This window comes from Apium graveolens, unplaced genomic scaffold (genome assembly GCF_009905375.1).
Source record: "Apium graveolens cultivar Ventura unplaced genomic scaffold, ASM990537v1 ctg6343, whole genome shotgun sequence".
In the NCBI taxonomy this organism is placed as follows: Eukaryota; Viridiplantae; Streptophyta; class Magnoliopsida; order Apiales; family Apiaceae; genus Apium; species Apium graveolens.
The window spans coordinates 39,099-54,593 of NW_027419398.1; the positions used below are offsets into that span (position 1 = coordinate 39,099).

Consider the following 15,495-nt stretch of genomic DNA (forward strand, 5'->3'; position numbering starts at 1 on the left):
TACTCATAAATACGAATCCAACAAAATCACTCATGACTATGTTTGATATTATAAATTAAATGTAAATTAGTAATCAATCGCTTACCGTGAACAGTACGAAAATTCAGAAAGGGAAACATTAGGACGAAGGGAGTAATCTTTTAATGTCATTGCCTTATTGACTTGCTTTATTTGTGGAATTTAGCATCCAAATGCACTCAAATAGTCAGATGTATGTCAATAAGTTTAAAACATACAAGAACAAATACCAACTTGTTTTTTTAGCTGTGATTTTAAATAAATCAAGCAATAAAATATAAGGCCAATAAGCATTTAACAAATGAGAGGGTAACAGAAGGATGACGATTTCAAGAGCCTTAAGTAGACCGAGTTCTCTTCGAGCCGAGTCAAGCAGAACTTTTTTTTTAAACGAGCCGAGTCGAGCTGAGTCGAATTTAATAACCAAGCGGAAAGTGATGTTCAAACTTGACTCGTTTATAAGTGAGTCCGAGCCGAACACGAGTTTGTTCACGAACAACCGAACTGAATCAAACTCGAGCCGAGTCGAGTTGTCCACTAATAATTTGCATAATTTTTCAATCGAATAACCTTAAATTACAGTTTATAATTTTATAAGTTGTATTGAGATGAACTACTAGTCTTATCTTACAATTATAAATTCACACTCTACACTTGTTTCTTATTTTATATAATTTTATTTCCCAATGCGACTTTTAAAAATATAACCAATTTTATTTTTTTTAATTATTGAGACATTCGTAACTTTCTAAATCGTACATTACTTTTAAAAATGACGATATCATAATTTATTACATTTTGCTGTTATTTAAATTGGACTTATGTAAATTCCAAGTTTTTTAATTGCGTTTATGAAATACGAAGAATTGGAGATGAATGTATCATGATAACAATTTGATAGTTTACTTACGAAACAACTAAGTGTTAAATTAATAAAAATAAACAAAAATTCTAAAATAATTAAATTATTTATAATTAATGATGAAAAATGTAGTAATAAAAATATTTAAATGATTATTTATAAACTTTATCCGAGTCGAGTTACCCAGTTAGAGCCGAGTCTGAGCCGAACCCGAACTAAACGAACCGAGTCCGAGCCGAACAGACAAAAAGTTCAGCTCAGATTATTTATTTATCCGAGTTCATTTTCATGTTCAAGACCGACTCGTTTAAAAAAACGAGTCAAACCGAGTTCACTTAAATGACTCGATCCCGAATTTCGTTTAAAAACAGTTCTGTTCATTTATAGCCCTAGCCTTAAGCCAATGCCAACAAGACTTGTACTCAAGGTCCCCAACATTTAGTGTCACAAATATGTATAGTACTATATATAAGCCCCATGAGTTATCAAAGTAAAGTTATAATAGAAATTACCTACACTAAAAGAAAATAGGATTAAATACAACTGATTTAAATTTGAAAGGGGTTAAATTCGACCGCAGGCGGTCGAATCCTTTGGAAATGGCTAAATTCGACTAGCCTCAGTCGAATTCCAGCGGTCATATTTAAATGGTCGTATCTACAATCAATTTTAAACGAAAATGGTTGAAATTTTTTTTTCGATTGAATTTAGCCCAAATAAAAAACTAGAGGGAATTTTCCTGCAAAAATATTTTATTTGGCACTCCTAAATTTAACCGATTTCAGTCAAATTTTTTATTTAAAAATAGAGGGAAATTCACTCATACTTTTAAAATTTTTGAAAAGAAGTGAGGGAAATTTCCCGCCCTTTTTGAAATTATATTTAAATGGAATTCAGATGTATTTATGATTTTTCAGAATTTTATTTTTTGATAAAAAAACTTATTTAATGGTAGTGAATATTTTGAAATTATGAATATTGGAGAGAATATTTTTATTGACATCCGTACGGTTGGATCGAAGAAAAATATTTTTTTAAAAATCGTAATACCAATTCAGGATTAAACACTAGTTAGTTGTATTAGTCAAACTGATACTTGACTTTAAAAATGGCAAACCAAATAAAATTATTTTGATATGAAATTTTCTTTATCTCACTAATATATATATATATATATATATATATATATATATATATATATATTGACATCCGTACGGTTGGATCGATGAAAAATATTTTAAAAAAAATCGAAATAGCAATTCAGGACTAACCAGTAGTTGATTATACTAGTCAAACTGATGCTTGACTTTTCAAATGGCAAACCAAATAAAATTATTTTGATCTAAAATTTTCATTATATGACTAGTTTATATATATCTATTGACATCCGTACGGTTGGATCGATGAAAAATATTTTTTAAAAAATCGAAATACCAATTCAGGACTAAACACTAATTAGTTGTAGTGCTATATTCGTGTGATGCACAGTTCTTCTAAGTAATTTTTATTTACTATTTTTATTTTTAAATTATATATATATATATATATATATATATATGAGAAACCAATAATTATATAAACTTTTTATATTAATTAAATTCAAGTAATTATAATTAATTAGTTAATTTCAATTTTATTTTAGTCCAAACCGAATATTATTTCACTTTAGCCTGAATGAGTAGTATGCATTATTTAATTTTTCAATTTTAACTGTTTTAGTCTGCTTCAATAATATAATTTTTTAACTGCGTCAGTAGTATTTATCATTTTGTTTTAGCCAGATTCGAGTAATTCAACCAACTAATTTTTTTTTTTGTATGTTTCAATAGTATTTTTTTGTTTAAACCCGAATAAATAGCACATGTTATTACTTTTATCCCAGGGATAATACCTACAACCGAATTATCTTTTGATTTTAATTTTATTTTACACCGATTCAATAATATAATCTTTTTTTGCCGGCTGAATAACATGTAATATTTTGTTTTGGTCGGAGGTGATCTAATTCTATTTGTCTATGTATAATTATATTGGAGTAATAATTTTAATGAGAGTGCTTTAATTTATTAATAAGAGTGCTTTATGTAATCTGGATGACCAAAATACAGATGACTACCGAATTTTTTCTAATTTGTAATATTATTTTAAATAATATAGATAATATAGATGTAGAATAATACACATAACTATATAAACTTGTTATATTAACGAAATACAAGTAACTGTACTTAGTCTGTTTTTAATTTTATTTTAGTCCGGTTTGAAAACTATTTTATTTTAGCCCGAATGAGCAATATATATAATTTTTTTCCCGATGTCATTATATGGACCAACGAATTATTTTTCAATTTTAATTTTTTAATCCCGTTTCAATAATATAATTTTTAAACATCGTTATTAGTATTTATTTTTTTATTTTAGCCCGATGCAGCAAATCCAACTAACTATATTTAATTTTTTAAGCCCGTATTAATAGTATAATTTTGTTTCAACCAGGATGGAAGTGTATTTATATTATTATTATTTTTATCTGGGGGCCATTATACCTACCAATAAATCATCTTTTAATTTTAATCTTCTTTTAGACTGGTTCAATGGTGTAATCTTTTCTTGCTGGGTTCAATAATATATATTATTTTGTTAGGCCCGGGGTTGTTATACAGATTTAATATTATTTATATTTATATAAATATATTGTAAATATTAATCTATTAATCAGAGTGTTTAATGTTAAAGATAATTATATATTTAGACGATGACCAAAATATAGCAGATGACCAGATGGCTACCAATAAAACTTTTAATGTTTAATTTTTGTTATGCAAGACATTCATGTACTTTAACAAGACTAAGTCAAAATTAATAGTACTAAGTAAGTTGTATGATAATCTAAGTTTGCATTCCGTATTATATCACTTAAGTTTGTAAAAGTTTAAATAGATTAGACTGGAGTATTTTTCTGTAAACAGTCTCAAGCCTAAGAATAAATTATGGAAGAAGATCATGAAGATCATGCCTCAGAGACAATGTGAAGAAGTTTGGAGTTGAATAAATCTGTTTTGGGAAAAACATTATAAGTCAAGAAATCTATAAGTCACAGATTAAGTCTTATAGAGAAGTCATTCGAGAACTCAAGAATGACTTATTGAGAAGTCAAGAAAAGCTTTTAGAGAAGTCTCAGAGATATCGACAAGCCAAAATGAAGACATGAAGATTGAAGATATCGATAAGTCAAAATATCACTAGAGATCTCTGAGATATCGATAAGTCAAATTATGGAAGAAGATCATAAAGATCATGCCTCAGAGACAATGTGAAGAAGCTTGGAGTTGAATAAATCTGTTTTGGGAAAAACATTCTAAGTCAAGAAATCTACAAGTCACAGATTAAGTCTTATAGAGAAGTCATTCGAGAACTCAAGAATGACTTATTGAGAAGTCAAGAAAAGCTTTTAGAGAAGTCTCAGAGATATCGACAAGCCAAAATGAAGACATGAAGATTGAAGATATCGATAAGTCAAAATATCACTAGAGATCTCTGAGATATCGATAAGTCAAATTATCACTAGAGATCTCTGAGATATCGACAAGTAATTTCTTCACCGGAGAACTCAGAGATATTGATAAACCAAAATGAAGAGATGAAGATTGGAGACCTCGACAAGCCTAATTCTCTTATAGAGAACTCAGAGACTTCGATAAGTCAAAACAACTATAGACTAATAAGAGATCTCGATAAGCCATTATACTTATCGGGATGTCGAGTTCTCTATATAAAAAACTGGAGAACTCAAGTACAGAATGCAGACCAGTTAAATATCTAAGATTATCAATCAACAAACAAATCAATCACTGATTTGAAAGGTCTACAAAACGCAACTTGAAGAGTACAAGATCAAAGACCAAGATTAACTGACAAAGTAAAAGTCACAGACATGCACGATTTGCAAAGATACACTAAGCCAGAAATAGAAAGTTTTAGTTAACTTAAAGTAGGGTTTAGTACATACTATTGCATGCTGTGTAAAATCAGTGTTTACTGTTCTATAAAGTAAACACTGGATGCTTTGTTTTTTAAGAGTAACAAAAAAGATCTAGAAAAAATCTTGTAACTCTCAAGAGAGAAGCCGAGTTCTTAACATACCAAGAACCCAAAAATTTATAGCAAAAAACTAGCTTGATTTTTATATAAAATTAAGTGAGTTTTGAAATATTGTGTGCACTGTCTTTAATTCCGTTAATATAATATTGTTACATTTTTTATCTGCTTTATTCATCTAGTTTAAGATAATTAAAAATCCATTAAAATTGTCCAAAACACATTCACCCCCCTCTGTTTTGTAATCATTACCCAACAAGTAGTATCAGAGAAAAATCTGAAAGTAAACATATTAAAGATCTTGAAAGAATGAATACACAAAATTTTAGCAATATCAAAATTCCTACCTTCAACAGATCTAACTACGCACTATGAAAAAAGAAAATGTTACTGTTCATCAGGATGGCCACTCCTTCATACATTCAGATCATCAAGAATGGGCCTTCACCCCCATGGTAAGAGTTGAGGAATCTACAGATGGAGACATGGTCATTCCAGCACATTATGCTCCTAAAGATCCTTCAGAATATAATGAAACTGAAAAAGAAATAGTATCTCTAGATAGTGGCTTGCAGTTGATCTTAATAGAGTCACTTGACAATATAATGTACAACAACATTGTCAACTGTGACATAGCCAAACAAATCTGGGAGAAGATAGAGATCTTATGTGAAGGAACAGAGGAGGTTAGGTCAAACCAAAGGAGGATTCTGGTTTCTCAGTATGGAGGGTTTTTGGCTAAATCAAAAGAAGGTATCACTGAAGTTTTTGAAAGGTTCAATAAATTGATAAATGACTTGCAGCTACATGATAAATATTATGAAGCTGAGGAGGTTAACCTAAAGTTCCTGCTAGGTCTTCCTGACCATCTTGAACAAAAAATATTAGCTATTATAGAAGGAAGAGATTTAAGCAGAATAACTTTAGAATTTCTATATAGAATCTTGAAAACTTTTAAACTTGAAATGATGCAAAGAAAGTCATTGAAAGCACATCATGGTCATGTTGTTGATGGTTCAAGTGCTTTGATTGTGAATGATAGAGAAGAAAGTGAAGATGAGCAAGATGATCAAGTTCCAATTGTTCAAGCTGTGGAACAAAAGAATAAAGGACCTCAGAAGCAAGTTGTATCGGAGCTGGAGGAAGATGAATATTACACCCTGGATGAGTTAGATGAAATGGATCAATCCATGGCTTACTTGGCTAGGAATTTTCCAACATAAGAGTCAAGAAGCCAAGATTTTTCAAAAACAAGGGACAATCTTCTAACAGTAATAATTGGAAACCAAAATCTCAGCACAATTCAGCTAGCAAAGGTGGCTACAAAACAAGATATGTGGACAGATCAAAGATAAGGTGCTTCAACTATGATGAGTTGGGTCACTTTGCTATTGAATGCAAAAAGCCTAAAAAGGTGAATAAAGACAAGGCCTATCTTGAACTGGAAGCAAAGTATGAAGCTCTCTTGAAGAAGCAGTCTGGAAAAGCTTATATTGCAGAAGGAAAGAGTTGGGATGATACTGATGTTAATGATGAGGATGAAGAGGTTGAAACTATGCACTCATGACTTTTGAGCATAGAGAAACATCCATTTCAAAATTAAAGGTACCAACTCTAACCACTATTGATTTAAATGCTAGTCAATATAAGGAGACTGTGGAAAAAATGAGTGTGGAGATGTTTCATATACACACTAGCTTAGTGGAAGCTACTGAGGAAGTCAGTATGCTAACAAAAGCTAATGAGAAGCTTGAGAGTGAGAAGCAAAAGATGGATCTAATCCTTGTGGAGTTTGAGTCAGTCAAGCAAGAAAATGAATATTTGAAAAATAAGCTAAAGTGTGCCAATGAGATTGAAACTGTGTTAAGAGAAAAGATTGAGAAGAATGAGGTGAAACTGAAATCATTCAGGAATGCATCTGAGTTGGTTGGTCAGTACCATGAGAAGAACAAGCCATGTGCTAACATAGCTATTGGTCTTGATTATGATGCTTTCAATAGCAACAAGAAAGCTGTAGGTGATAAAGGAAAAACAACAGAAAATGAAGATGTCCCAGCTATGCTGAGAAAAGTTGGTTCACCTATTTTTAAAGCATGTGAAGTAGATTTCAGTGAAGAAGAGGTGATCATAAAGCAAGAAATTGCTGATTAAGATAATGAGAAGAAAAATGCTGAAAAAACTCCAACTTCTAAAGCTGAAAAGAAGCCCATGGCCAACCAAGATTCCAAGACACCTGTTAAGGAAATGAAAACTGAAGATGCAAGAAAGAAGAAGAAGAATAGAAATGGAAATATTGGGAAAAACAAAAGCAACATTTTTGCTTAAGTTGCAGATGCTCCAAGAAAACAATTTATGAGACAAACCTTAAGTCCGACATTAAAATGTAAAAGAGTTTTTCATAGCTTAATATATAATAAGATATTTGTGTAGTGTTCACTTGTGTTGTTGTGTTGTTATGTGTTGCTCCGTTTCCGTCACCTACGCTGGCGCGCAGTGGCCGTAAATTGTAGGCTTTCGAGGCCAATTTGAAGCTTCGGAAGGGTTTGGGTTTTTCTGCTTGTGCGACGTGCGAACACGATCGTAGCTGAAAATTGGCCCGGATAAATCCAAACTACTTTTGTTAAATTTAATATCCACCAGATGTGGCCTCTTAAATAATTAATTGGATTTTGATAAGAATAATTATATTTGATTTGAATAGTAATATGATTCATTTATGAATTGATTTATTAATCAACTAATTAATTAACACGTTAAATAATTACATAAAATAACGCACAAATTTCCTCGATCCTATATAATATTATTATAAGGCCTAGGGTTAATGTTTCCTCGAAATAAAACACAGTGCCTCGTAAACATAAAATTTAATATTTCCTTGTTTTCTGGTGATAGTTTTCTGGTGATAGCTTTAAAGAGACGGTTTCTTCCACCTTACTCGACAACTCTCTCTGATTATATCATTTCTTTCGTTTATTTATAGTTTCTCACATGTTCTGTTATTTGCACAGACGGCTGATTTGTTTGTACTATTCGCAGATGGTGTAACAACGTTATCTAACTCCAAAATCGACTTTGTCTTATGATTAGGACACTGGCTGCTTGAATGGAAAATTCGCAACCCTACTACTAACTTATAAGGTTCATATTTGGCCAGCTTTTGGGAACTTAATTAGAGAGATAAGCAGCCTCTCGGATTAGATCAAAGAGAACTTCACCAAAATTATCACGCCCTTTTGCGTGCAATACCTCATGCACAATGTGTAAATCGTTTCTCCTATGTTTTATATTTTTGATGTTACCTCAGATTCCAAATATTATATCATTATTAATAATAATAATTATTATTATTAACCTAACCTTTCTATTTAAGAAAATATTTACAATTATATCATTATTAATAATAATTATAATATAATTATTTTATTTTATTAAACAGAGACTTGGAGGACAAACAGAGAACATATCGTGTTTTTAGTTCAATAAGATAAATAATGTTTTAAGTTGAAAAATAACGGTGAGAAGAAAACACAAGAAAGAATTAGAAATAGAATTTTCTGAGTCTATCTTGGCATATATACTTATTTCTGATTTATATAACTTAAAAGTGAGAGGTAAATGATGTTGTCATCCTTAATTTTAAGTACTTCCAGGGAAAATTTAACGCTTTTTTTAACATTTATAAATCATTCAAGAAAATATAAAAGTATTCTCCGCAAAATAAAAAATATGACAAAAGAATTCAAAAAAAATAATTCTTGAATCCCCTGTACACAATTTAGTAAAAAAAAACTTCATAAAAATACTCTTCTTTCTAAGCAGATATATCCAGTATGTTTGGTTTAATTATACCACGTGATAGTTTGTACACGTACTTCGTGAATAAGACCGAATGTAGCTTCATCTCGGCTGCTAAACCATCGAAAATAAGCAAACAACGTATGGACGAGTTTTCAAGAAAACGACCGTATGACCCCAAGTCCTATCTCTGTCAAAACACTTATTATATAAGTGTAATAAGAGTTTCTGAGTTAATACACTAAATATTTGAACACGTACAATTTATATACAATTTTTGCCATGTCTAAGCTAGGATTTATGCAGTCTTCATTTCTGTTTCTTGGGATCTTTATGCATGCCATTAAAATAACAGGTTTATCTCAAACATTTTATTTGTCGTGCATGTGTATTTAATAATAAATTTTATGTTTAAGTACCAAATTCGCATCTGAGATTCAACCTCGAGGCATCATTTGGCATCACTGATAGTACTCATTCTAAATGAGTTTAAACAGGGGTGTTAATTAACTTGGAGTATCAAAAGTTTTGAAATTTGAAAAATTTATTGACGGCAAATTTTTCGCTGGGGACAAAGATATAAAAATTAGATTTCAGTCAGTTTTATATTTGCAACCAATTTCGGTATATTTTAGTTTCTAATAATTTAAATTCTTTCGTGGAGGAATTTTTCCGCCGATGTTCAATAAATATATGTGACTGTTAGTGGTGATTTTGTAGAAGTGACCGACTGGTTATGGTTATTTTAAGGTGCGGTCGAAAGTTGTGGGTCACAAATCTACTTTTGTGTGTGTGTTATTTGAGTTGACTTTATAAGCAACCGTGAATATTCACTTTTAGCACGGTCACTTTTTAATCAATCATTTTTAGTCATATTTTCTTGTAGTGAATAAGCATGCCCCGAAAAGATTAAGGCAAAGGTAATCTGGTAATTTCACATATCATTGCTCCCGAAACAGGAAACAAAAAAAATGTTATGGAAATAACATTTTCCTTGAATTAATGCATGTGTATGAAATTTTTAGTAAAATACTAATCACTTCTTGCATGCCTGCATTTACAGAAGCACAATCAGTAGGTGTGTGTTATGGGAGAAACGGAAATAATTTGCCATCTCAACAGGCAACAATCAATCTGTTCAAAGCCAATCGAATCGGAAAGATAAGACTCTACGATCCAGATCAGGCAGCACTTCAAGCTCTCAGAGGAACAAGCATAGAGGTCATTCTTGATGTGCCGAACTCTGACCTTCAATCCCTTCAAGATCCCGCTGCAGCAAGAACATGGGTTCAAAATAATGTAGAAAGTTACACGCCAGGAGTAAATTTACGTTACATTGCTGTCGGAAATGAAGTTGATCCGAATCCAAACCGGGGTACTTCCCAATATGTTAGTTATGTTCTTCCGGCTATGAAAAATGTGCATGATGCAATTGTGGCAGCAGGACTGCAAAATCAGATTAAGGTTTCCACCGCAACGTACTCAGGTGTCACTAATGGATATCCTCCGTCACAGGGTTCATTCCAAGATAGTGCAAAAGGGTTCATGGGGCCAATCATTCAGTTTTTAGCCCAAAACAATTTGCCACTGCTAGCAAATATTTACCCTTATATTAGCTTGCTAGGAAGTTCTCAGATAAGTCTTCAATATGCTACGTTTACATCACCAAATGTGGTCGTATCTGATGGCAGTCGGACATACTGGAACCTTTTTGATGCATTGCTAGATACTATGTATTCGGCTGTTGAGAGAGCTGGTGGTCCGAACATCGAGATTATTGTGTCAGAGAGTGGATGGCCTTCTGCAGGCGATAGAGAGGCAAGTCTACAAAACGCAGGAACTTATATTGGAAATTTAATCTATCACGTTAAAAATAATGGGACACCAAAAAGACCAGGGAAACTTATAGAAGCTTACATATTTGCAATGTTTGATGAAAACCTCAAGGGAGGGGCGGAGACTGAGAGAAATTTTGGGCTCTTCAACCCCAACCAGCAGCCCAAATACCAACTCAGTTTTTGAGCTATGACTATAAAGAAAATAAGGCCCATTATCGACAATATGGACCACGTAAAGATTACAGTCACGTTAAGGAGGGTAATTCTACTTTTTTACGTCTGAGATCAGTTTGTTTTCACCAGACTGCAGTCTGGCTGTCATTTGTACGTTCTAGCAAGCAATAAAAATAAATAAAACCAGAAATTAAGCATAATGAAGTTTTTTTGTTCTCATTTGATTTTGCTTCATGGCTTTCTATAAGTCATCAAGTGATTCCAAGATACTTCAGAAGTGATTTTGATATAGAAATTCTAGTAATTAGTGACAGGTTCATCGAATATTATTCATTGGGAGTATCAGATCAGTCAAACTACTCGTGTTTCTTAGTACTCCATCATTCACTACTCAGCCTGTTACTTGATGAGTAACTTTTTCTTAGTACTCCATCGAATATGTTTCTTAGTGATTTGTATTTTGCTTTTTATAAATTTGATCACCTGAAACACTTAAATTTGCAGCAGCACTTAAATTCTGATCTTCCTGCCATAAAAAAGTATAATAGTATTGGCAAGAGTACAAAATCAAATTTGCAAAAGGGGTTTATTAAATTAATTTACCGCATATATTAAAGCATAGTTTAGTGACATTAACTGAATGACCTGGTCCTGGTCAATTTGGTATGAATGTCATTAAACGTTTGAAGAATTCTTAACTGTTTTATACTTTCTGAGAGACAAACTTTGGTTTTAAAGTTAGGGTCACTAACATTTTAAATTTCTCATTTGAATTCATGCACTAATACGCAATAGGTCCCGGATGCTAATATTGACAAGAACCTTGCAGATCCGGCCTGGACGAGTGTCCTAGAGGAACTTTAAAATGAAATTATTTGGGTTATGGTTTTAAATCCCAGGTCATCCCTCATTAATATTGGGTTATGGTTTAATTACATTGTTTTTATATTATTTTAAAAATATTTACTCCATGATCACTCTGATTTTCATATTTTTGGTACCTGTATTTTGTTTATGCCTGGCAACTTGGTAAGTGTCAGTATTTAAATATTAATAAAGTATGTTAATGGATGATCGAACCAAATTTTCATATCAAAATAATTTTATTTGGTTTGTTATTTTAATAGTCAATCATCACTTTAACTAGTACACCGAACTAGTGTTCAATACTGAATTGGTGTTTCAATTATTTTAAAAATATTTTTCAACGATCCAACCGTATGGATGTCAATACATATATATTAATGATATAACCAAATTTTTATATTAAATAATTTTATTTGTTTTGTCACTTTAATAGTCAATCATCGGTTTGACCTATACAACTAACTAGAGTTAGTTTAATCCTGAATTGGTGTTTTGATTATTTTAGAAATATTTTTCAACGATTCAACCGTATGAATGTCAATAGATATGTATATTAATGATATAACCAATTTTTCATATCAAAATAATTTTATTTGGTTTGCCATTTTAACAGTCAATCATCGGTTTGACCTATACAACTAACTAGAGTTTAATCCTGAATTGGTGTTTTGATTATTTTAAAAATATTTTTCAACGATCCAACCGTATGGATGTCAATAGATATGTATATTAATAATATAACCAAATTTTCATATCAAAATAATTTTAACAGTCAATCATCAGTTTGACTAGTACACCGAACTAGTGTTTAATCCTGAATTGGTGTTACGATTATTTTAAAAATATTTTTCAATGATCCAACCGTATGGATGTAAATAGATAAATATATTAACGATATAACCAAATTTTCATATCAAAATAATTTTATTTGGTTTGCCATTTTAATAGTCAATCATCAGTTTGACTAGTACACCGAACTAGTGTTTAATCCTGAATTGGTATTTCGATTATTTTAAAAATATTTTTCAACGATCTAACCATATGGATGTCAATATATATATATATATTAATGATATAACCAAATTTTTATATCAATATAATTTTATTTGGTTTGCCATTTTAACAGACAATCATCATTTTCACCAATACAACTAACTAGAGTTTAATACTGAATTGGTGTTTTGATTATTTTAAAAATATTTTTCAATGATCCAACCATATGAATGTCAATAGATATATATATTAATGATATAACCAAATTTTCATATCAAAATAATTTTATTTGGTTTGCCATTTTAACAGTCAATCATCGGTTTGACCTATACAACTAACTAGAGATTAATCCTGAATTGGTGTTTTGATTATTTTAAATTTTCAACGATCCAACCGTATGGATGTCAATAGATAAATATATTAACGATATAACCAAATTTTCATATCAAAATAATTTTATTTGGTTTACCATTTTAATAGTCAATCATCAGTTTGACTAGTACACCGAACTAGTGTTTAATCCTGAATTGGTATTTCGATTATTTTAAAAATATTTTTGAACGATCTAACCATATGGATGTCAATATATATATATATATTAATGATATAACCAAATTTTCATATCAATATAATTTTATTTAGTTTGACATTTTAACAGTCAATCATCGGTTTCACCAATACAACTAACTAGAGTTTAATCCTGAATTGGTGTGTTGATTATTTTAAAAATATTTTTCAACGATCCAACCATTTGGATGTCAATAGATATATATATTAATGATATAACCAAATTTTAATATCAAAATAATTTTATTTTGTTTGCCATTTTAACAGTCAATCATCGGTTTGACCTATACAACTAACTAGAGATTAATCCTGAATTGGTGTTTTGATTATTTTAAAAATATTTTTCAACGATCCAACCGTATGGAAGTCAATAGATATGTATATTAATGATATAACCAAATTTTCATATCAAAATAATTTTATTTGGTTTGCCATTTTAACACTCAATCATCGGTTTGACCAATATAACTAACTAGAGTTTAATCCTGAATTGGTGTTATGATTATTTTAAAAATATTTTTCAATGATCCAACCGTATGGATATCAATAGATATATATATTAGTGATATAACCAAAAATTCATATCAAAATAATTTAATTTGGTTTGACATTTTAATAGTTAATCATGGGTTTGACTAATATAACTAACTAGTGTTGAATCCTAAATTGGGTTTTCGATTATTTTAAAAATATTTTCAATGATCCAACTGTATGGAGGTCACATATATATTAGTGATAAACTAAAATATCATATCAAAATAATTTTATATTAAATGATTTTATCAAAATATTTAATTTTTTTCTGAAATTTCTAAAATGTCACGCAAATAAATAAATGCTGACATTAATATGGTTGGATCATGAAATAATATTTTTTAAAAATTGAAATTATCAAAAATCATGTGCTAATTTGAGAAAAGTCAAATTTACCGCAAAAATTTTGGGAAAAAGTTGAATTTTCCTCTTTGTTAACTTACGACGAATTTTAATTTCCGTCGTAAATTGGTGGATCCGATCTTTTTCGTCACAAATTTAGATAAATTTTTTTTTATTTAATTCTAAGTTAAAATTTTAATAAAAATATTTAACTTACGACGAAATAATCAAATTGTCGCAACTTTAAATGATTTTCATTTTTCCGCCAAAATTTTGGGGAAAATTTTGAATTTCCCTCTTTGATACTTACGACGCATTTTAATTTCCGTCATAAATTGGACGATCCGATCTTTTCCGTCACATATATTTCATCGTAAATTTAGATAAAATATTTTTTTATTTAATTTTAAGTTAAAATTTTAATAAAAATATTTCACTTACGACGAAATAATCAAATCGTCGCAACTTTAAAAGATTTTTATTTTTGTTTAATCGTGTCGTGCAGAATTTTATTGATAAAATACTAAACTTGCGACGGTTTTGAGTTTCGTCATAAATAATTATGACCTTTTACCTTGTTCCGTCGTAATTTGGGCGCACATTTTTTTCCGTCGCAAGTTTTCCATCACAAATGGCCATATTTGTTGTAGTGTGTAGTAAATAACACCATTTCCAAAAGAAATGATTACTTATTGAATTAATCATAATAACTATTTTAAAATGAATGTTATGAAACATATATACTAATCACTGAAAACCTCATCCAGCAAGCAGATACTTTTAGTCACTATATTTAAATTGTAACTAATAGATGTTGAGACCACTATTTTTATTCTTTCTTTTTTTTTAAAATGTTCAAGGCAATTTGCAAACATGACTAGCTATCATACGTGTATTACTAAAGTCTCTTTTCTATACAATTTAGTTGCATATTTATTTTCCAATTGTACATTTAGAATTAGAAATGTTGGAGCATATCCAATGGTGACAATAAAAACTACTAAATAAAATTTGATAAAATAATAATTATATAAAATTTTATCTTGAATAATGGAGTATAATAAATGATAATATCACTAATATAAAAATCAGTAAAATCCACCCCAAAAAATGGTTGAATTTAACTATAATCAACCGTATTCAGTGGCTTTTATGTAAAATCGACCTGAACAAGTCGGTGACTTTTAAGAGGGTGGAATTTATATTTTTCGGTGAAATTTGAATCTCCCGCCCAAAAATAAATTCCACCAAAATCAGTCGATTTTAATGAAACATGTTTAAAAAAATAATGAAAACCCCACGAGTTCTGGATTGCCCTTGCTGAGTTAACTCAGTTCGAGTTCTAACACATATTTCACACACAAGCCTTGTGATATTCGAGTCCAAATTTGGTACTGGGCGTGG

At 30.2% G+C, this 15,495-nt stretch overlaps 1 protein-coding gene across 1 annotated transcript; it reads left to right on the forward strand.

The window, feature by feature from the left end:
- Positions 1 to 9,036: 9,036 nt before the first annotated feature.
- On the forward strand, positions 9,037 to 10,988 carry LOC141703222 (glucan endo-1,3-beta-glucosidase-like). Its single transcript, XM_074506803.1, has 2 exons — positions 9,037 to 9,131; positions 9,840 to 10,988. Exons 1-2 carry the CDS (start codon positions 9,059 to 9,061, stop codon positions 10,796 to 10,798), a joined length of 1,032 nt encoding a protein of 343 aa, XP_074362904.1. The 5' UTR covers positions 9,037 to 9,058; the 3' UTR covers positions 10,799 to 10,988.
- Positions 10,989 to 15,495: the final 4,507 nt, after the last annotated feature.